This window comes from Choloepus didactylus, chromosome 3, assembly GCF_015220235.1.
Source record: "Choloepus didactylus isolate mChoDid1 chromosome 3, mChoDid1.pri, whole genome shotgun sequence".
In the NCBI taxonomy this organism is placed as follows: Eukaryota; Metazoa; Chordata; class Mammalia; order Pilosa; family Megalonychidae; genus Choloepus; species Choloepus didactylus.
This window is the reverse complement of record NC_051309.1, coordinates 172,564,537-172,589,505: the sequence shown is the minus strand read 5'-3', so window position 1 is coordinate 172,589,505 and position 24,969 is coordinate 172,564,537. Positions and strand designations below refer to the sequence as shown.

Genomic DNA, 24,969 nt, shown 5'->3' with positions numbered 1-24,969 from the left:
TAACCTTTTGCCTTTTCCATGTTATACTTTATCTCCTTCCATTCCCACACCTCAGGCTTCCAATCCTACAAAGATAACTGAACGTGTAACCAGGTTGCATACTTCTAACTAGAGGAACATTCATTACTTGGGATTCTAATGAATAAGAGTTTTATTTATCAAATATCTATTGAGTTTCTACTGTGTGCCAGGTGTTTGTGATTCACAGTGAACAAAATCCCTGCTGTCTTGAGGTTTTTGTCCAAGTGGCAGGAGACAAACATGAGAAGAAAATTATATAGCCTAGTAAATGCTATAGAAAAAACTGCAGGTGGTTTTGTGAGTACTCTGGGGATGGATTGTAATTTAAATGGTGTGGTCAATGTAAGGCCATTGTGAGAATATCTGGGCAAAGGCAAAGGAATGAAGAAGTCAGCCAGGAGAAAAGACCATGAGATGAGAGCATGCTTGGCATGTTCCAGGAACAGTAAAGATACTGATGTAGCCAGATGGAAAGAGTAATAAGAGATGAAATCAGAGGGGTGGGGAACTTTGGCTTGTATTTTGAGAAAAATTGAGAATCTTTAGATGGTCTTATGGATAAGACAGGATTTAAGGGTTTAAGACAGGATTTAAGTATCTACCGAGGTAAAAGCATTTGCTGTTCCTCATCCACCAAGGCAGAAGAGTTATAGGCCTGTGCTTTCAGCATCTGCTAAATAATAGGTGTCTGATTCTGCAGTGTGTAAAGCTATTTTGTATTCAGACTGAAGATACTTAGTATCTTCCTGTGTACATGAATGTAATATAATGCAGTTATTGTCAAACTTGAAATAGTTTCTATGTAGGTGGGATACTGCTACTATTTAATGTGAATAATACAGAACATTGCTGTAAAAATCTCTGACTGCAAATTACTGAGAGTAGGAACATATTCCTGTGGTTTTCTTTGCACAGCAAACATCTTAATATTTAGAGATTTTTAATTGAGTTTATGTTCATTCTATATATACTGAATATAAGCTTAAATAATTTCTAAGTGCTTCGATGAAGAATCTGACCATTTTCTTTGCTATATTTTAAACAGAAAGTTCTTACCTATTGTCTTTGATTGGAGATTTTCACTTGTTAGTTGATTAAAAATAGATTCTGCTGCCAACATTCCACTTTTCATTGCTGTGTGGGTACCTTTGATCTTGGGTACATTCATGAAACCAGGGCTACAACCAATTAGTAAGCCACCAGGAAAGGTGAGTTTTGGTATAGACTGAGGAAGAAAGATTCAAAGTACATTGGTTACCTCAAATTATAAACAAAGTTGAATACTCCAAATTACAGCCTTCTTAAGTCTACCAAAACTGTAGGAAAAAGTTGAAAAATAAATACACGAAAGTGAACACACTGACAATCTATAACAGGTAAAGAACAAAAAAACAAAAAACAAGAGCAGGGCCACTTTCTCAGGACTCCCCTCAAGAGTGATGATTAGAACTAACACTATTTTTCTTTTAGGGGTTTTCTTTATCTTTCCCCTGACTGACCTACATGGGACTGATTTAAGACCGGAGTGTTAACATATTTAAAAAAAATGTTTTTCTTTATTCATGTCTATGCTGTAGTTAAAAATGTTCTGTAAACTTAAACAACTATCATCTGAATTGTGTTTTACTTTTACATGCATTCTGAGTAACAAATGATTTACAAAGGATATTATTTTAACTCTATATAACTCTTTCATTTTTGGTCAATAATCTAGGAATGGAAATCTGGATTCTAATGATGGAATCCCTACAACTAGCAACTGCCTTATTATTTACTTACATATACTTAACTTAAGAACAAGTTGAATTTCCAAAGTCAATTGCACGGCAGTTGTCTGGTCCTTAGTATACATTTTTGATAAAAAGAATGTAATAAAGGGTGGTAATATTTTTTGGTTTAGCCAATAAAAGCATATATATAGCCCATAATGAAGCAGCTGAACTTTACAGATTGACTGCATGGGAAAAAGTTATTTAATCTACACTTTGAAAAGGAAAGAGCGCCAATGCAGAGCTGTACTTTCCCCTTTCTATATTTTTCTTCTTTAAGGGGCTCTTAAAGTAAACCATTGGGTCTCTATTGAGAAAGTATTGGAGATGTAAAAGTTTGGCTGATGATGCTAGAGAGACTCAGAGGAAAAGGGGCTTAGAAGGAAACTACTGTCATCAGCTGCAAACGAGGCATGGAGCGGGCTCTCGTGGCCACAGCTCCCATCAATGATAGAATTCTAGCTGTGAAGGTGAGCTGGTGAGGAGCAAAACTGGAGGCAGCAGGAATGTTGGTAAAGGAAGGACCAGGGCCTACATCTTTTCACAGTATATATGGGGAATCAGTTTGTGATCATGGTTCTCAGACCAAGCTATTAGAATTAGACAATAGGGCATTAAATCAGGATTACAGAGCAGATAATGCTGGTAAAAGGCTCTCTAGAATGCTACTAGCTGAAAGAAGACATACTAGCCAGGGACTCAAACAATGACAATACCTTCATCGAATGAAGCTGTGGCCTTATTGACAAGTGTGGCTCAAGAACCAGAAGAGTGTGAAGTTTAATGGTAGGACAGTAGATTGGAAGATTTAAGCAAATTAAGCCATAAGAATAAGTCTAATAATGGTCCAACAAAAATGTGTCTGTTCTTAAAGTTCTGGGAGGATACTATTCTATGTTTACCAGCAGCTTGGTATTCTGTCAGGGAACTAGGAGCCAAGGAAAAGCTGCGCTGAAAAATGCTGTGTTCTGGGACATTCATTAAACTAGGGCTACAATCAGAAACCCACTAGGAAAGGTGAATTTTGGTATAGACCAAAGAAAAAGAAATAAAAAGTCATCATTTGTTGAGTAAAAAAATAAATAAAATTGAACATTCCAAATTATAGACCCTTAAGGTCTTCAAAAACTTACTGGAAGTAAGTTTCTGAATCTCTGACTAATTAAATCAGAAAATTTAAGTCTAAAGGTGTGTGTGTGTGTGTGTGTGTGTGTGTGTGGTCATTTTCTCATGTCAAAATGCAAATCATCTGAGATGACTCTATGTGCTGAATATATTGAAACCTTAATACTATAAATAAAAACAAATAGAATTAGACCAACTGGTATTATGGACATTATTCAAAGGAGTTTAATGAGCTTGAACATACGAATTTCAATAAATATTTATTGTAAATGAATTACTACTCAAGAAACAAAAACAACCTCCAGATAATTTCATAACAACAGAACATGAGGACAATGTTATTTCAAGATTCCAGTGATTATGTATATAATTTAGCTGTGATTTATCTGATTTTTATGAATTATTGTTACAGTAATAAAGATATTTAGAACTTTAAAAGTTAAGTATATTTCCAAATTTATTAACTATTTATTTTTATGACAGATTAAAAAAAGACATCCAATTTCTAAAATAGTCCTAAATTCCTAGAATTTCAGAGAAAGAAGGGACCAGCTTTATTTTACAGATCATCCCTTAAAGCTAGAGAACTTAAACAACATCCTCCAAATCATTTGGTATTACGTCTTAAAGTTCATTTTTAGATCCTTGTCTTATTCTTTCTAACATTACTTCCACAACACTACTAAGACCTTTTATTATAGTTAGGTATATAGGTCTCCCTTTCATTGTTTAATTAGTATATACTGAATACATTAACTACATTTGATAAGATTTATTTTGAACATATAATGAAATAGGACAATAGGGTAAAAGCTTATCAGAGACCACCTAAAAGGCATGGGTGTTAATAGATAGTTGGGAAGAATTAATTACATCTGTTGAAAATTAAATTTGCCTTTGAGTTTCTTGGTAGCCAGGGAATAATGGGAAATATCTTGGATCACATAATTTTTATTGTCTGGTTAAAAACAAACAAACAAACAAAAAAAAACACCAATGAATTCATCCCTAGAAACCAATATATTCTTAACACTAAATTCATGGTGTAATTTAGTCAATGGATTCCTATCCTATGTAACATGCAGCTACAGTATATACATTCTGTAGAATATAGAAACACTGTCTAAATAAACTCATGCTGTTTAAGGATTCTCCCCAAAAGCTAGAAGACTACTGTGTGACACAGTTATAAACACCATCTGCTTTGTTTAATTCCTTAAATTCTCTTCCTGTCAGATAATTTTCTATTCTTTATCTAAACATGTTACACTATAGTCTCAGTGCTGAATTTATAATACATAAACAAGGAATACAAACGTTGGAAGAGTTACCTGAAAGCCACCTTCATTGAGAGCTCTGGCTCCATATGCAATCCTTTTTCCACCTTCTAATGTTGGCTGAACACTGGGATGGTGTTTCCATCTTTGGAACTCTCTAAATGGGCTCAGGTATGGATTTTGATAGTCTAGACCAACCTTAAAAGTTTTAGATTTAAATTTGACATATTTATACAACTAAAGACTTTTTATTTCAAGTTAAATACAACATAAAATGTGAGCCATTTGAAAACAGTATTTATCAGAAAACATGTATGTTAAACTTCTTATACTCAATGTATTTGGTGAAACATATACAGTAACCTAAATTCAAATAAATATGCATAAACCACATTTAAATAAATAACTGAATACAATCTGTTTGGAAGAGAAAGGGTAAGCAAATATCGTATGTTTATAATCAGCAAATTTAATTTAGAACATACGAACAAATCACTGTTATCTGAAAATCAAAGTCCAAATTAGAAAAATATCTGTAGGTAAGCATCTCAGTTCGTTTCTACAAAAGGAATTGTAATCATTTATTATTCATTTACCAATAACAATTCTAGAAATAAAGAAGCAAAAATGAAGAAACAGAATGTAATCACACTTAGAAAAAAGGAAGACAAGAAATATAGAGGGTTACATTTACAAGGTATTACCAAAGTGGTGAAATTAATAATCGGTCTTTTTGCTTTGATAAGATTAATTCACTGAAGTAAGTGAATTGCCTGGGGTCACAACTAACCAAAAATGCATAAAATTAACAATATATAATTTACAATGACCTAAAATATATAGCTGTCACTAACTGCAAGGTACAGAAACTCGTGTTTTAGTTTTTTCATATCTTGTACCATTCAAGATGTAATTTACTGAATGATGTATGTGGGCCATAAAAGGAGAAACTGCTTGAGTTTCAAAAAGGATAATGGTTCAAACCCAGTGCCGGCTGATTTCATTTTCATGGCAGTGTGCTATAGTGGAAATGGACTTTTGAAGGAAGACAGGCTCAGGTGTGGAATCAGGCTTTGTCATTTAATGTGCATATTTGGGAAAGTTAATATGTTTGGACCTCAGTTTTCTCATCAGTAAAATAAGGATATAATTAGTTCAGAGAATTGTTATGAAACTTATTTAGAAATCCTAGTAAAGCATCTTGCACAGTGCCTGGCAAGTAGTAGCTACTATTACTATAGCTCTGTGTGTTTAAGTAGACTAATGTCTATAATACCCATAAACACTTTATATATTGATAACATTAAAGCATAAGTTTTAGATAAAAAGATTTAACATTCTCCAGATTAAAAAAAAATGTTTTTAAATAACAATGATGATAACAATAATATTCCATAAGGAAAATACAACTTACCACAAAGCCAAGAGCTACAAGAGGTTCACCTTCATTTAAATGGTAGAGGAAAGATCCTCCATAAGTATGTCTGTCCAAGGGCCAGCCAACAGTGTGATCTACTCTCCCAGGTTTCCACTTCTTTTCATCAATAATCCATAACTTAAAAAAACAAACAAACAAACAAACAAACAAAAAGACCTGGAGTATTCTTTAAATTAAAAAAAAAATTAATAAGACTTTTTTTTTTTAAGAGCAGTTTTAGGTTTACAGACAACTTGTGAGGAAAATATAGAGTTCCCATACACTTACTCTTCCCCACCACCCACTGCCCCTGCCCCAGTTTCTAATTCACATCTTGCACTAGTGTGGTATATTTGTTACAATATTGACACAGTATTATTAATTATATTACATTTGGGTTCACTTTGTCTATACAGTTCTATGGTTTTGGACATATGCATAATATCAAGTATCCACAACTACAGTATCACACAGAATAGTTTCACTACTCCATTTAAACATTTTTATGTTCCCATAATGTACAAAGCTTGCCAAATTCTGTCTTATTTATGAAAATTGCAACAGTAATGATGAACAGTAACGATGAAAAACACATGCAAAAAATGCTTCAAATATCAAAGTTATATCAAACTGCAACATGATGAATAGGAGTTAGGTCAGAATGGTCATGGACTCTTTAAAGCACTCATAAGAATTCTCAAATTGGTGAGACACCTATATAAGTACAGGAAACACCATAATTGAAGAGACAAAGGAAACTTTTCAGTAATACTTGATATCTTGGTTTGGGTTGTGGTTACATGCTTGCGTTCACCTTGTAAAAATTGACTGAACTGTACATTTAACATATACATACTTTATAGTATATATGTTACGCTTAAATAAAACAGTTTACTCACTCCTGTCCACTACCCAGCCAGCCCTTAAAAACAGAAGCAAATTGTTCATTCAATTTTCAGACTGTAAGTTTTAAATTTTGAATAATTTCCATTGTTTCTAAAATTTTACTTTAAATATATGTATCTGAAAGAGATAAAATGTGTAATCTACAAAACCAATTAAGCCTTCACTAATAATTCAACGAATTAGTTTTATACAGAATTTGAACCTTTCTGAGATTTAACCTAAAAAAAATTTAAAGAGATGGGTTTTGATGAAACTTTTACATCTTAATAAACCTATGGCTTGGGAGAGGTTGGAGAATGGATAAATTGAAAAAAATGGACAGACCTAATTAGAATTTCTAGGTTGTAGATCAATATACTCTGTCTGAGTGTACATTTCATAACCTAAATTATCTTCACATTACACCCTGGAAGGAACAATTCTTTGTAGGATGTGGTCATCCTACAAAACAGCATTACAGATATAGGTCAAATTTTATTAGGGCAGATGGCACTACAACATAAAAAAAAAGAAAAAGAAAAAGAAAAAATCAAGGTTACAGATATTTTCAAGTACAAAACTTATATCAAGTGACATCTGATAAAACAATTCCAACATGCTGAAACAATTTAGACAATAATGGAATTTGATCAGTAATAGTTTCTAGTCCTTGAAAAACATTTCAAGTACTTTTAGTCATAATAAATATTTCAAGTTAGTGAAAATCTAAATGTAAAATTAAATCATTATCAAACTACATGATGTAATACAAATGAAATTAAGCTTCATCTTTCAAAATTAAAACTGCAAAAGCATAACCAGGATACCTCCTTCAGTCCAATTCCATAGGTTTGGGGATCACAATTGGCTCTCAAATCAAACTTCTTATATAGTTGCTTAGCTAGATGTCCATGGCAGCCCTCTGCAAAAATTGTAACTTTAGCATGCAGTTCTAGTCCTCTTTCAAATGTTGTCTATAAAAGAAACCACATTTTTAAAATGATAAATTGCAGCATTTTGACAATTTATAAAATATTCACATTCAGGTCAGTTGTGAATTGAACTATGATTCAGGTACAGAAGAGACAATATTTGTACTAAGAGGAATGTTGTCAATGGAATTTAAATGTTATATTTTGTACCTTTTGTTGCATTTATTTTCCTTATTCTTTCAAAAATATTTGGTTGAATAGATAAGTTTGGGGAGGTGGGGCAAGATGGCGGACTGGTGAGCTGTATGTTTTAGTTACTCCTCCAGGAAAGTAGGTAGAAAGCCAGGAACTGCGTGGACTGGACACCACACAGCAATCTGACTTTGGGCATACTTCATACAACACTCATGAAAACGTGGAACTGCTGAGATCAGCGAAATCTGTAAGTTTTTGCGGCCAGGGGACCCACGCCCCTCCCTGCCAGGCTCAGTCCCGTGGGAGGAGGGGCTGTCGGCTCTGGGAAGGAGAAGGGAGAACTGCAGTGGCAGCCCTTATCGGAAACTCATTCTACTGATCCAAATTCCAACCATAGATAGACTGAGACCAGACACCAGAGAATCTGAGAGCAGCCAGCCCAGCAGAGAGGAGACAGGCACAGAAAAAAAACAACACGAAAAACTCCAAAATAAAAGTAGAGGATTTTTGGAGTTCTGGTGAACATAGAAAGGGGAAGAGCCCTGAGGTGCATATGCAAATCCTGAAGAAAAGCTGATCTCTCTGCCCTGTGGACCTTTCCTTAAGGGCCCTGGTTGCTTTGTCTCTTAGCATTTCAATAGCCCATTAGATCTCTGAGGAGGGCCCTTTTCTTTTTTTTTTTTTTTTTAATCCTTTTTTCTTTTTCTAAAACAATTACTCTAAGAAGCCCAATACAGAAAGCTTCAAAGATCTGCAATTTGGGCAGGTCAAGTCAAGAGCAGAACTAGGAGAGCTCTGAGACAAAACGCAATAATCCAGTGGCTGAGAAAATTCACTAAACACCACAACTTCCCAAGAAAAGGGGGGTGTCCGCTCACAGCCATCATCCTGGTGGACAGGAAACACTCCTGCCCATCGCCAGCCCCATAGCCCAGAACTGCCCCAGACAACCCAGTGTGACGGAAGTGCTTCAAATAACAGGCACATACCACAAAACTGGGCGTGGACATTAGCCTTCCCTGCAACCTCAGCTGATTGTCCCAGAGTTGGGAAGGTAGAGCAGTGTGAATTAACAAAGCCCCATTCAGCCATCATTTCAGCAGACTGGGAGCCTCTCTACACAGACCAGCAGCCCAGAACTGCCCTGGGGGGACGGCACTGACCTCTGACACAGCACAGTCATCCCTCAACAGAGGACCAGGGGGTGCACGGCCTGGAAGAGGGGCCCACTTGCAAGTCTCAGGAGCCATACGCCAATACCAAGGACTTGTGGGTCAGTGGCAGAGACAAACTGTGACAGGACTGAACTGAAGGATTAGACTATTGCAGCAGCCTTAAAACTCTAGGATCACCAGGGAGATTTGATTGTTAGAGCCACCCCCCCCTCCCGGACTGCCCAGAAACACGCCCCATATACAGGGCAGGCAACACCAACTACACACGCAAGCTTGGTACACCAATTGTACCCCACAAGACTCACTCCCCCACTCACCAAAAAGGCTAAGCAGGGGAGAACTGGCTTGTGGAGAACAGGTGGCTCGTGGACGCCACCTGCTGGTTAGTTAGAGAAAGTGTACTCCACGAAGCTGTAGATCTGATAAATTAGAGATAAGGACTTCAATTGGTCTACAAATCGTAAAAGAACCCTATCAAGTTCAGCAAATGCCACGAGGCCAAAAACAACAGAAAATTATAAAGCATATGAAAAAACCAGACGATATGGATAACCCAAGCCCAAGCACCCAAACCAAAAGATCAGAAGAGACAGCACCTAGAGCAGCTACTCAAAGAACTAAAGATGAACAATGAGACTATAGTACAGGAGACAAAGGAAATCAAGAAGACCCTAGAAGAGCATAAAGAAGACATTGCAAGACTAAATAAAAAAATGGATGATCTTATGGAAATTAAAGAAACTGTTGACCAAATTAAAAAGATTCTGGACACTCATAGTACAAGACTAGAGGAAGTTGAACAACGAATCAGTGACCTGGAAGATGACAGAATGGAAAATGAAAGCATAAAAGAAAGAATGGGGAAAAAAATTGAAAAAATCGAAATGGACCTCAGGGATATGATAGATAATATGAAACGTCCAAATATAAGACTCATTGGTGTCCCAGAAGGGGAAGAAAAGGGTAAAGGTCTAGGAAGAGTATTCAAAGAAATTGTTGGGGAAAACTTCCCAAATCTTCTAAACAACATAAATACACAAATCATAAATGCTCAGCGAACCCCAAATAGAATAAATCCAAATAAACCCACTCCGAGACATATACTGATCACACTGTCAAACAGAGAAGAGAAGGAGCAAGTTCTGAAAGCAGCAAGAGAAAAGCAATTCACCACATACAAAGGAAACAGCATAAGACTAAGTAGTGACTACTCAGCAGCCACCATGGAGGCAAGAAGGCAGTGGCACGATATATTTAAAATTCTGAGTGAGAAAAATTTCCAGCCAAGAATACTTTATCCAGCAAAGCTCTCCTTCAAATTTGAGGGATAGCTTAAATTTTTCACAGACAAACAAATGCTGAGAGAATTTGCTAACAAGAGACCTGCCCTACTGGAGATACTAAAGGGAGCCCTACAGACAGAGAAACAAAGAAAGGACAGAGAGACTTGGAGAAAGGTTCAGTACTAAAGAGATTCGGTATGGGTACAATAAAGGATATTAATAGACAGGGGAAAAATATGACAAACATAAACTAAAGGATAAGATGGCCGATTCAAGAAATGCCTTCACGGTTATAATGTTGAATGTAAATGGATTAAACTCCCCAATTAAAAGATATAGATTCACAGAATGGATCAAAAAAATGAACCATCAATATGTTGCATACAAGAGACTCATCTTAGACACAGGGACACAAAGAAACTGAAAGTGAAAGGATGGAAAAAAATATTTCATGCAAGCTACAGCCAAAAGAAAGCAGGTGTAGCAATATTAATCTCAGATAAAATAGACTTCAAATGCAGGGATGTTTTGAGAGACAAAGAAGGCCACTACATACTAATAAAAGGGGCAATTCAGCAAGAAGAAATAACAATCGTAAATGTCTATGCATTTACATAATCAAGGTGCCACAAAATACATGAGAGAAACACTGGCAAAACTCAAGGAAGCAATTGATGTTTCCACAATAATTGTGGGAGACTTCAACACATCACTCTCTCCTATAGATAGATCAACCAGACAGAAGACCAATAAGGAAATTGAAAACCTAAACAATCTGATAAATGAATTAGATTTAACAGACATATTCAGGACATTACATCCCAAATCACCAAGATACACATACTTTTCTAGTGCTCATGGAACTTTCTCCAGAATAGATCATATACTGGGACATAAAACAAGCCTCAATAAATTTAAAAAGATTGAAATTATTCAAAGCACATTCTCTGACCACAATGGAATACAATTAGAAGTCAATAACCATCAGAGACTTAGAAAATTCACAAATACCTGGAGGTTAAACAACACACTCCTAAACAATCAGTGGGTTAAAGAAGAAATAGCAAGAGAAATTGCTAAATATATAGAGACAAATGAAAATGAGAACACAACATACCAAAACCTATGGGATGCAGCAAAAGCAGTGCTGAGGGGGAAATTTATAGCACTAAACGCATATATTAAAAAGGAAGAAAGAGCCAAAATCAAAGAACTAATGGATCAACTGAAGAAGCTAGGAAATGAACAGCAAACCAATCCTAAACCAAGTAGAAGAAAAGAAATAACAAGGATTAAAGCAGAAATAAATGACATAGAGAACAAAAAAACAATAGAGAGGATATATATCACCAAAAGTTGGTTCTTTGAGAAGATCAACAAGATTGACAAGCCCCTAGCTAGACTGACAAAATCAAAAAGAGAGAAGACCCATATAAACAAAATAATGAATGAAAAAGGTGACATAACTGCAGATCCTGAAGAAATTAAAAAAATTATAAGAGGATATTATGAACAACTGTATGGCAACAAACTGGATAATGTAGAGGAAATGGACAATTTCCTGGAAACATATGAACAACCTAGACTGACCAGAGAAGAAATAGAAGACCTCAACCAACCCATCACAAGCAAAGAGATCCAATCAGTCATCAAAAATTTTCCCACAAATAAATGCCCAGGGCCAGATGGCTTCACAGGGGAATTCTACCAAACTTTCCAGAAAGAACTGACACCAATCTTACTCAAACTCTTTCAAAACATTGAAGAAAATGGAACACTACCTAACTCATTTTATGAAGCTAACATCAATCTAATACCAAAACCAGGCAAAGATGCTACAAAAAAGGAAAACTACCGGCCAATCTCCCTAATGAGTATAGATGCAAAAATCCTCAACAAAATACTTGCAAATCGAATCCAAAGACACATTAAAAAAATCATACACCATGACCAAGTGGGGTTTATTCCAGGCATGCAAGGATGGTTCAACATAAGAAAATCAATCAATGTATTACAACACATTAACAAGTCAAAAGGGAAAAATCAATTGATCATCTCAATATATGCTGAAAAGCATTTGACAAAATCCAACATCCCTTTTTGATAAAAACACTTCAAAAGGTAGGAATTGAAGGAAACTTCCTCAACATGATAAAGAGCATATATGAAAAACCCACAGCCAGCATAGTACACAATGGTGAGAGACTGAAAGCCTTCCCTCTAAAATCAGGAACAAGACAAGGATGCCCACTGTCACCACTGTTATTCAACATTGTGCTGGAAGTGCTAGCCAGGGCAATCTGGGAAGACAAAGAAATAAAAGGCAACCAAATTGGAAAAGAAGAAGTAAAACTGTCATTGTTTGCAGATGATATGATCTTATATCTGGAAAACCCTGAGAAATCGACGATACAGCTACTAGAGCTAATAAACAAATTTAGCAAAGTAGCGGGATACAAGATTAATGCACATAAGTCAGTAATGTTTCTATATGCTAGAAATGAACAAACTGAAGAGACACTCAAGAAAAAGATACCATTTTCAATAGCAACTAAAAAAATCAAGTACCTAGGAATAAACTTAACCAAAGATGTAAAAGACCTATACAAAGAAAACTACATAACTCTACTAAAAGAAATAGAAGGGGAGCTTAAAAGATGGAAAAATATTCCATGTTCATGGGTAGGAAGACTAAATGTCATTAAGATGTCAATTCTACCCAAACTCATCTACAGATTCAATGCAATCCCAATCAAAATTCCAACAACCTACTTTGCAGACTTGGAAAAGCTAGTTATCAAATTTATTTGGAAAGGGAAGATGCCTTGAATTGCTAAAGACACTCTAAAAAAGAAAAACCAAGTGGGAGGACTTACACTCCCTGACTTTGAAGCTTATTATAAAGCCACAGTTGCCAAAACAGCATGGTACTGGCACAAAGACAGACATATAGATCAATGGAATCGAATTGAGAATTCGGAGATAGACCCTCAGATCTATGGCCGACTGATCTTTGATAAGGCCCCCAAAGTCACTGAACTGAGTCATAATGGTCTTTTCAACAAATGGGGCTGGGAGAGTTGGATATCCATATCCAAAAGAATGAAAGAGGACCCCTACCTCACCCCCTACACAAAAATTAACTCAAAATGGACCAAAGATCTCAATATAAAAGAAAGTACCATAAAACTCCTAGAAGATAATGTAGGAAAACATCTTCAAGACCTTGTATTAGGCGGCCACTTCCTAGACTTTACACCCAAAGCACAAGCAACAAAAGAGAAAATAGATAAATGGGAACTCCTCAAGCTTAGAAGTTTCTGCACCTCAAAGGAATTTCTCAAAAAGGTAAAGAGGCAGCCAACTCAATGGGAAAAAATTTTTGGAAACCATGTATCTGACAAAAGACTGATATCTTGCATATATAAAGAAATCCTACAACTCAATGACAATAGTACAGTCGGCCCAATTATAAAATGGGCAAAAGATATGAAAAGACAGTTCTCTGAACAGGAAATACAAATGGCCAAGAAACACATGAAAAAATGTTCAGCTTCACTAGCTATTAGAGAGATGCAAATTAAGACCACAATGAGATACCATCTAACACCGGTTAGAATGGCTGCCATTAAACAAACAGGAAACTACAAATGCTGGAGGGGATGTGGAGAAATTGGAACTCTTATTCACTGTTGGTGGGACTGTATAATGGTTCAGCCACTCTGGAAGTCAGTCTGGCAGTTCCTTAGAAAACTAGATATAGAGTTACCATTCGATCCAGCGATTGCACTTCTCGGTATATACCCGGAAGATCGGAAAGCAGTGACACGAACAGATATCTGCACGCCAATGTTCATAGCAGCATTATTCACAATTGCCAAGAGATGGAAACAACCCAAATGTCCTTCAACAGATGAGTGGATAAATAAAATGTGGTATATACACACGATGGAATACTACGCGGCACTAAGAAGGAACGATCTCGTGAAACATATGACAACATGGATGAGCCATGAAGACATAATGCTGAGCGAAATAAGCCAGGCACAAAAAGAGAAATATTATATGCTACCACTAATGTGAACTTTGAAAAATGTAAAACAAATGGTTTATAATGTAGAATGTAGGGGAACTAGCAATAGAGAGCAATTAAGGAAGGGGCAACAATAATCCAAGAAGAACAGATAAGCTATTTAACGTTCTGGGGATGCCCAGGAATGACTATGGTCTGTTAATTTCTGATGGATATAGTAGGAGCAAGTTCACAGAAATGTTGCTATATTAGGTAACTTTCTTGGGGTAAAGTAGGAACATGTTGGAAGTTAAGTAGTTATCTTAGGTTAGTTGTCTTTTTCTGACTCCCTTGTTATGGTCTCTTTGAAATGTTCTTTTATTGTATGTTTGTTTTCTTTTTAACTTTTTTTTCATACAGTTGATTTAAAAAAGAAGGGAAAGTTAAAAAAAAAAAAGAAAAACAAGGAAAAAAAGTTGTAGTGCCCCCTTAAGGAGCCTGTGGAGAATGCAGGGGTATTGGCCTACCCCACCTCGATGGTTGCTAACATGACCACAGACATAGGGGACTGGTGGTTTGATGGGTTGAGCCCTCTACCACAGGATTTACCCTTGGGAAGACGGTTGCTGCAAAGGAGAGGCTAGGCCTGCCTATAATTGTACCTAAGAGCCTCCTCCCGAATGCCTCTTTGTTGCTCAGATGTGGCCCTCTCTCTCTAGCTAAGCCAACTTGAAAGGTGAAATCACTGCCCTCCCCCCTACGTGGGATCAGACACCCAGGGGAGTGAATCTCCCTGGCAACGTGGAATATGACTCCCGGGGAGGAATGTAGACCTGGCATCGTGGGACGGAGAACATCTTCTTGACCAAAAGGGGGATGTGAAAGGAAATGAAATAAGCTTCAGTGGCAGAGAGATTCCAAAAGGAGCCGAGAGGTCACTCTGGTGGGCACTCTTACACACAATTTAGACAACCCTTTTTAGGTTCTAAAGAATTCGGGTTGCTGGTGGTGGATACCTGAAACTATCAGACTACAACCCAGAACCCATGAATCTTGAAGACAATTGTATAAAAATGTAGCTTATGAGGGGTGACAATCGGATTGGGAAAGCCATAAGGACCACACTCCACTTTGTCTAGTTTATGGATGGATGAGTAGAAAATTAGGGGAAGGAAACAAACAAACAGACAAAGGTATCCAGTGTTCTTTTTTACTTCAATTGCTCTTTTTCACTTTAATGATGATTCTTGTTATTTTTGTGTGTGTCCCAATGAAGGTGTCAGGGATTGATTTAGGTGATGAATGTACAACTATGTAATGGTACTGTGAACAATCGAATGTACGATTTGTTTTGTAGGACTGTGTGGTATGTGAATATATCTCAGTAAAATGAAGATAAAAAAATAAATAAAATAAAATAAACCTTTAGCCACACACAAAAAAAGAATAGCTAAGTTTGTAAAAATTTAAAAAGCAAATAAAGCATGCTAAAAAAATTCCCCTAAGTGAATATAAAGTAAAAAGTGAAAAGGCTATTTCCCCAATGAAGACTGATTTCCCAGTCTTATCATTTGAAGTAAATAACACTATTAACAGCTTTCTTTTGAATCACTCCAAAAAATTTTCATGAATAAAAAACTATAAAGAAACTATTTGTATCCTTCAACACAAATACAATCATACTAAGCATACTTTTCAGCTACTTGCTTTTTTTACTTTAATTTTACTTGTTCCCTATTGTGGAACATATAGTGTAAACTAAAATGTCATTTCCTAGTATAAAAGAAGCTACAATGAAAGTCTTTATCTTTATATACACATATCTGGCACATGGTAGGTACTCAATAAGGCTACTGAATAAAAGAATATAGAATAATCAATAGAGTCTCTTATGAAATATATCTTTCCTGATACTTTTGTATTCACATATTTGTGAGTATGTATGAATACAAACATTCACATAGAAAACTGGCTATACTGTACATATTATTTTATAATTTTTCAATTTATAATGCAATGTGACATTTGCCTAAGACAATATGTACTAAATAAAGCATTTATTTTTAATGCTTAAATAGATTCCTCTAATTTTTCAACCAATTCCCAAGAGTTGGAGATTTAAATTGTTCCAGTGTTTCACTATTATAGTCATTACTGGGATTAATACCCTTGTTGCTGAATATTTTCAATCTGAAAGAATCTCATTGTTAATTAATATAATTTAATTACCAGGAGCTTGAACATCTTTCACATGTTTACTGAATAAAATATAATTTAGAATTAAATTATTATACTATAGGAAAAAATAACTAACAGTATTCTTTTGTCATTATGAGAGGCAGTATGATACAATATAGTTGTTCCTGAACCTGGCTGTGCATCAGAATTCCTTGGGGGCTTGTTAAAAACAAAACCAAAAACAAAAACAGTTTCTTGGGCCCTACTGCAGGACATGCTGAGCGGTAAAGACCTCACATGATCTAAATCAGAAGGGGCCTGAAGTAGCTAGGAGTCAAGAGATTGCTACTTCTTTCTAAAGAAGTGAGAAGTAGAAAAATCTGCTGGAGGACACACTAGATTAGACTCCCAATTCTCTTGAAGAGTGGTGGAGAAGATAAACTGTCAGTCAACAAATTTTAATTGAAGACATTAATATGCCCCAGGCTGTGTTAGGCAGTGGAAATGCTCTACATGATCTCTGCTCTCATGGAGTTTATAATATAGCTGGAAAATTAGAAAATAAATAAACATTAAAAAAACCTAAAGTTATTAATGGAGCAACAAGGAAGGGGAAAAGTAAAAACTCTAATGGACACCTCCTAAACAGACTGGCCAGAGAGTGTGCTATCTTATGGCTGCCCACTGGAAATTAACACTAGTAGGGTATTCTCTAGTACACCTGGTGCTTCCACCAATCAGTTGGGCTCTCTGTTTTTCAAGAATCACTTATGTTTGTTCCTAAATTGCTTAATGCCAGTTTTACTTGCTATTTCATATTAGTAAATACTAGTAAACCAATAGAATATGATGCCATGATAATCTATTTTAGACTGGGTGATCAAGGGAAGCCTCTCTGAAAAAGTGAGAAAGTGAAACCCAAAGAATGAAAAGAAAGGCATGGGATAAGACAGGAGAAGTAGGAAATTTTGGGTAGGTCCCTGTGTTTTACTCTAAATGCAGTGAAGCCAATAGAAAGTTTTAAGGAGAGTAAGATTAGACAAGGTACTTTACTGAGTTGTTGATTTGTGGTTTGTTCTTGTTATGGGAAAGCAAAACAATTTTTCCTTCTTTTCAAGGAACCTAAGTGAGAGTGTGAGATCCATATCCTAAAGGCTTTTCTTTTGCAAAGACAAACACAGAAGTTGTGAAAACCTGAAAAACAAGTCCCATCTAGGCTTTTATTTTGAATGAGAGGAAGGCAGTTGGTTAAAATCAGGTCAAACGTGCTACAGTATTTGCTTGCTGATAGTAATGGAAATGATTCTAATCCATAGAAAAGAAAATCGTGGAGGCAGAGGTACAGTTGATTGATAGCCTCAGTATGTGTGTTATGTTTTTTGAATTCTCCTTTGTACAGGCTGTAATATCTTACTGATTGCCCCATTAATTGAGTTAAATAAAAGTTTTACACATATATTTTACATCCGTATAAGAGACATGTTTTTATTTTTTAAGAAATTATTCTTAAACATGTTGTAACTATTTACCAAAATCTTATTTATTTCAAAGCTACATCTGTACTTTTTAGTAATGAAAGAAAAATTCCACATTAATAATTATATTCTAACATCTACTTAATTAATGTGCAGTTTGTAGGGAGACAATTATTGAATTTGTCAGTTCTTTCTTTTTTCATTTGTTAGTTTCTGTCAAGCACATAAATGTTTACCTTTGGTGCACCATCCTTTTGTATCCCGACATCATTAGTAGCAATCCCTTTCACACTACCATCTTCATGAAAAAGGACCTAAAAAAGACAAATTAATTATCATTGCATGATTCATAATAACATTGAAAAGAAATGAACAACCTTAGATTCTTCCAAAGTGAAAATGTACTCTAGGGTATAGAAAAACTAAAATGTTCAGGCAGAAAAGAGACATATTTTTAAGGTACCCCTTCTGGAGTATAAAGGAACAGTCCAAATAGTTGGAAATGATGGAAAAAACACCACAATCTTGAGGGGGAAGAAAAGGGAAAGGCAACTAGAGGGGTAAATAAAGAAACCAGCAAGATTAAAGAAGCAACTCTGAGTTCCAGTATGAAAAGAATGTGCATAAAATCTGAAATTGGGGCCTATAACATGAAGAAAATGAGAGTGGATAGAAAGAGAACTGTTAGGAAAGTTACTGCCAGGAAAGCTGGTGTTCCAAGTAAGCAAAGACCCAAAAGAAAAATATACAAAACAACAAAAGAGAAAACAGAACAGAGAGAGGCTAAAGACAGCCCAAAGGTGACAAATTATTTGGAGAGCAAGAAGTAAGGGGAAAAATAGGTCAAAGGTATTATAATTCTGATAGCAATAGTCTATAATTTTGACTTGGTTTCTGTTCCTTTTCTGGAGAAAAGCGCTCTTTGTAAAGAAGAGTACAATATGTACTTTGTAATCACATGAAAGACTATAAGAAAGTAATGAGAAGTGGCAAGGTAAAACAAATATTAGCAGCAACCAATATGGAAAAAAATATAAAGGCTTTATTTGTTTTTTTTTTTATTTTTTTTTTAATTCATTTTTATTGAGATATATTCACATACCATACAGTCATATAAAGCGTACATTCAGTTGTTCACAGTACCATTACATAGTTGTGCATTCATCACCAAAATTAATTTTTGAACATCTTCATTACCACACCCACAAGAATAATAAATAAAAATTAAAGTGAAAAAGAACAATTAAAGTAAAAAAGAACATGGGTGCCTAAGGCTTTATCTGGTATTCTAAAAATGAATAAAGAGTAGAATGGGTATAGACACAATGTTTACAAAACTAGAATTGAAGTCTGGCTCAGGGTATACCAAGAAAACTGGTAAGCAGATCATTAATCTATTTGCGGGATACTGATCACGTGCTTCGACTTGGCGGGCCTGGGCTGGGGGACCTGATCAGCCCCTGGGGAGGGTGGTGGGCACGGGCGACAGCGCCCTCCACTGCCCCCCAGGCCTGGGAAAGTGGAGCCGGAGGCAGGCCCCATTTCCTCACCCAAAATACCACCGTTAGGGGAGGCTTGCCGGAGGGAACCGCCTTTTCCCCACCCCCTTATCTTGCCCCTGACACTCCCCATTGCCAGAGCAACTCCCCCACCGTCAGTGCACATGCGCAGTTACCAAAACTACTCCCGCCCCTTGTCATTCAACCTCCGCGCCCTCTCTGAACCAATCCAAGCCTTCGACCTCTATAGCTACCCCGCCCTCTAATCGCCCAATATAAGCTTGTGTTCTCGCCTAATAAAGCTCTCTCTCTCTTGGTTTCATCATCCCTCAAGTACCGTGTCCTGCCTGTTCCTTCTCGCCGCCCTCCACACCTTGCACGCCCCCCCGCCGGGGACCTGGCCAAATCCCCCGCCTCGCCTTCGCCTCCGGGAAAGAGCCCCCGCCGCCGGTACCTTCAGAGCAAGCCTGGAAGCCTAGGATTTAGCTACCGGCCGCCACCCCCCCCCCCCAGACGAATCAACTGCGACCGCACTATTGATGATGATCTTTAAGGAACTGAGGGGAAGAGGAAAGGTATAAGAGACTAAATGTGTGTGTGTATGTGTGTGTGTACTTCAAATGCCAAAATCATGGATTCCACAAATCACCCATCTGTGACTTTGAGACCGATCCTAGCCAAGAATGTCTAACAAGGAGGGAGAAAAGCAAAATCTCATACTTGGATCCCAAAAAACCCAAATGTTTATGTATTGGCTGGGGAAAAAAAAAAGGAATTTTTAGTAGCAGCAAGTAAAATATAGGACCTTATGTTTTATTTGACTTACAGGGCAATACTATAAGGGTCAATACAAACCTAAAAAAATTAAATTTTCCCTGGTACCAAAAGGTACCAAAGAGAACTTCCCAACTCCCTTTTCTTTCAGCATTTCCTTTTGAAAACTTGTAAATCTATTCTCTGTCTTTTTGAGATGTATGAATATCTTTAAAAAGTCTCTTGTCAGTTTTGCATCCCAGAAATGTCTTTCTTGGTGTGAACATCAAGGAGGATGGCACTCAGCCTCCCTGTCTCTGTGGGAGTTTAGCTTAAATTCTTGGCTCCCAGTTGTAACTTCCTGCTTGTAGAAAAGATATGAGACGTTTTATTTTTCCCTTGGATAAAGATAATTAATATGTATATAATGGGTTGTATACGCCTGCCTTTACCAAAGGGCAAGATTTCTTTGTTTTTGCAATCTCTTTAGCAGACACACTGAAGTCTGATTTAACACCTACTCAATAATGAAGTTGTTTCATTGTTTTCTACAATTTGTGGAGAGGATTTTTCTGGGTTAGCAAGAAATTTTATTTTTCATTATTTCCCCAATGGTAACATCAGATTGAGAATTTTTCATCCCTTCTGGTGTTCTATCATAAGTTGGAAAACTTACGATAATCATTTGATGGGGATACAATATAAGGAATTCAAGAACTCTGGACTAGATCTTTTTGAGGTTTCTTTTGATCTTGCAATTCTATAATCCTATGGCTTTTCAAAAATATTTATTTAACTTCTATAAAATTCTCAAGTTATTAAAAAAAAAAGTTTTGCCTATAAATGTTAAAAACAAAACAAAAAAACTATACAAACCTCAGCAGCAGCATAACCAGGGTAGACTTCAACACCAAGGGCTTCAGCTTGTTCTCCCATCCAACTCACTAAATGTCCCAAGCGTACAATGTAATTGCCATGATTATTCATTGGAAGACCTACAGATATATGCTAAATTCATAAATCTGACTTTTTAATGATAAACATCTCAAAAACATACTTATTTAAAAAATTCTAATCAATGTGTATTTCTGCATAAATGTACATGTTATCTTATGGTCATGAGTTCAACTTATTTTCTCCAATATTGGTCTGGAGTTCTAATTACTAAATTAAAAATAACATTACAGCACTAAATTAAAAATTCCTGGTTGGCTTACAAGGCTATATCTTAATTCTTCTAGACTAGAATTCAAAAGAACTAGATTCTAGTCAAGCTTTCCCACCAGCTAGCTGTATAACTTTCAGCAAGTTCTTTAAATCTCTGGGCCTCAGTTTTCTCATCTGTAAAAGGAGGGGATTTACAGATGAAACGTAGCTCCTTCCAGATATACAGAATTCTACAATTCTATGACCATTTATAATACCTTACCTGGAATAATTGGCACTGGGATTCTATATTTCTCTGTTAAAATTCCAAATCTGTCTTCTGTTACAGGAGTATTAAGTGGAGCCTAGAAACAAAAGAAGCTAAAGTCTTGTGCCAGTTTTCCATTCCAGAAATGTCTTTCTTGGGGGCTGTTGAGCCATCTCTTTGAAATGTGAACATCAAGGAGGATGGCACGCTGTTCCCTGTCTCTGTGGGACTTTAAGCTTAGGTGCTTGGCTCCAAGTTGTAACTTCCTGCTTGTAGAAAATATATGACAAGTTTTATATTTCCTTTGGATAAAGATATCTAACATGTATGTAATGGGCTGTATTGCCCGTGATGCACTCTGGCAGCAGACTGCAGACTGGTTTAATGCTAATTCAAAAATAAGACAGTTTTCTTTCTTTTCTGCATTTGTGGAGAGGATTTTTCCAGGTTGGCAGAAGATTTTATTTCTAATTGTTTCTACAAACTCACACACACACACACACACACACACACACACACACACACACACACACATGCATGCTATGAACTTTAAAAAGGCAATGAGAAGGAACTCCTTTTCCTTGTTTTATTCTCATAGGAATTAAACTGTGGCTATTTTCAGACAGTAAACTACCCTATTAAAATGTATAAAAAACCCAAAGCAATAAGTTTTGATATAAAAAAAATTTCCTTTTGTTAGAACTGATGTTATATGAATAATAATTCAATGATATCCATTTCTAATATAATCTTGAAAAAAGAAAATTAGTTAAATTGAAGTATTTTTAGTTTAAAAAACTTGATATTTTAGAAGGACATAAATGAACTTTTGGAATTCAATTTATCATATGGAAAGATACAGATATTTATTTAATTTTGACCTTTACAAAGTATTTTCACAGACACTGACCTAATCTTGAAGACAGGTAAAATATAACCCATTTTAAAAAACTGTTATATATGGAGGGGAAGATTTTAACCAAGATCATACAAATTAACAATAGAACTAGTACCACATCATGCCAGTGCTCTTTCTGCTAGATTATGAAAGGCTACATTAATTTATTTCCTTAGAAAAGGAGATGGTCCTTTTTGGCTTTAGCTTTTGCACTGCCCTCAAATTTTATATAAGACTTTTAAAGAAAGATATAAGCACTTATGGAACAAGTTAAAAACTACCCTAAAGTAAAAAATGTTATATTTCATTCAGTAAAAATATCAAAGATCTTTCCAAGAAAATTCTTTCTCATAAATCCAGTATATAAATGCAACATGTAAAAGACATTATATTAAAATGAGTTAATATCTTAAGATTATAATTCTTTCTTATGATTCAATCTTTTTGCCCTTAAGATAATATATGTATAAAATAATCTTCTAAGAGGTAGAATTACATAAAAAGAGTTTTCCATATACCAGTAATTTGGAAACAGAGATTTAATACAGATTAGACTTTGTATGAAAACAATTTTTCATACCCCCTTCTCCTTCCAGTCTGGAAACAGTTCTTCAAAAGCACGAGGATCAAGGCAAGCACCAGAGAGGGTATGAGCTCCTATCTGCGCAGCTTTCTCTACTAGACACACACGGATGTCCGTTTCATGTTTAGAAGCCAACTGCTTCAGACGAATAGCTGCAGAGAGCCCTGCAGGGCCTGCACCAACTATTACTATATCTGCTTCCTCTGCAAACCTCTCCATGTTCACTCCTGAGAGGAAAAAAATTAAAAAAAAAAAAAAAAAATCAAGATTCTGGGATTAACACAAAGTGATAAAATCACAGGCTGAATTTACAATACCCTCTATGTGAAAGCATTATTTATAGAAATTCCCAAATACTTTATATGATAAATATACGAAGTATATGATTGCATTACTTTGATGTTTTTTAGGTTCTGTTCCACTACATATCTTATTTTAGCTTCTGTAAAGCAACTTTTGGATTTGAATTTATCATTATAAATTTAGCAAATATTTGCTTATCTAAATATTAGTATGTAATAGATATGATAAAGCTATTAAGTAATATTAGAGGCTCTTAAGTTATCATGAAAAATATAACATTCTCTTCCACAAAATGATACAAAATATCTAGCAAAGTCTCAACAATTTTACACAAATTATTACTTACCTTCCCATCGCTTATCCTCTTCCCGGGGATAAATGGTATAGTGGGTAGTAATTCGAGGTACAACAGAAGTTGAAGACCATCTTGTAGCACACAGAGGTAGACAGTTTTTCTTAATTTTTAAGGCACAAAAGCACTGATATGCTGCACAAAGAAATTGTAATATTACTTTTTCAGTTAGTTTCCCTTAGTGGACTGAAAAAAAAAACATTTGAAAAACGAAAAAAAACAAAACTAGAATTGCGAGTCAGATTTGATTTCTGCTTAGTTTTTATTAACTAGCAGTATGACCTTAAGTAAATCACTTATCCCTCTAGATTTCAGATTCTTCACTGGAAGAAAAAAAGGGTCTACAGATGATCTTTAAGATATCTTCTTGATCTGAAATTCTATGATTCTAGGTGGTGGCTTGTATTTGGAAACTTGTTCACTTATAACTGACAGTATCAACAGGCAGATATTCAGGAGTAAATCTTTTTTTTCACCCTGGATTAGGCAATGGTTTCTTAGATATGTCACAAAAATCACAAGCAGCAAAAGAAGAAACAGATAAACTAGATTTCATCAAAATTAAAAACTTTTGTACTTCAAAGGATACTATTGAGAAAATGAAAATCTAACCCACAGAATGGGAGAAAAATTTTGCAAATCATGTATCTGATAAGAGACTTGTATCTACAATATATATTGAGGCCTTATATCTAATAATAAAAAGGGAAATAACCTAATAAAAAATGGGTAAGGTATTGAATTGACATTTCTCCAAAGATGTTTAAATAGCCAATAAGCATATAAAGATATTCAACATCATTAATCTTTAGGGAAATATAAATCAAAACCACAATGAAATATCACTTCACACCCACTAGGATGGCTATAATCAAAAAGATGGATTATAACATGGTGAAGAGGTGGAGAAACTGGAACCCTCATACACTGTTGGTGAGAATGTAAAATGGAGCAGTTACTGTGGAAAACCATCTGGCAGTTCCTGAAAAGGTTAAATATAAAGGTAAAATATGTCCCAAACCTAGACGTGTAACCTAAGATAAATAAAAACATTTATTGACATAAAAACTTAAACCCAAATGTTCACTACAGCATTAAGATAATGGCCCCAAAGTGGAAACAACCTAAATGTCCACCAACTCATACATGGATAAATAAAATGTGATAGACGCAAACAATGGAATAACGCTTGGCAATAAAAAGAAATTAATTTATAGTCGACCAAGAGGGTGGCAAGAGATATTGCAGGGATTCATTCCCCAACAGAATCTTGAACAACTAGCAAACACTGGCAGAGCCATCTTCCTCAGAACTCCAGAAAATGGTTAAATGATTGAAGTAAGTGGGCGAGTGCAAAGTCAAGAAAACACAATGTAAAAATGGTAGGAAAAGCTCACAGACCCCTTGCCGGCCTCTCCCGCAA

General features: G+C 35.7%; 1 protein-coding gene across 2 annotated transcripts in view; it reads right to left on the bottom strand.

The window, feature by feature from the left end:
• Positions 1-24,969, bottom strand: part of ETFDH (electron transfer flavoprotein dehydrogenase) — a 44,978-nt gene that overhangs the window by 8,913 nt on the left and 11,096 nt on the right. For both annotated transcript variants that reach the window (XM_037830902.1, XM_037830903.1), the window contains exons 2-10: positions 23,541-23,681; positions 22,889-23,118; positions 21,426-21,507; positions 20,873-20,991; positions 17,981-18,058; positions 7,322-7,468; positions 5,607-5,747; positions 4,247-4,390; positions 1,078-1,246 (exon numbers count right to left, since the gene is read on the bottom strand). In XM_037830902.1, the coding sequence (XP_037686830.1) occupies positions 1,078-1,246; positions 4,247-4,390; positions 5,607-5,747; positions 7,322-7,468; positions 17,981-18,058; positions 20,873-20,991; positions 21,426-21,507; positions 22,889-23,118; positions 23,541-23,681 (1,251 nt within the window). The remainder of the gene's footprint in view (positions 1-1,077; positions 1,247-4,246; positions 4,391-5,606; positions 5,748-7,321; positions 7,469-17,980; positions 18,059-20,872; positions 20,992-21,425; positions 21,508-22,888; positions 23,119-23,540; positions 23,682-24,969) is intronic.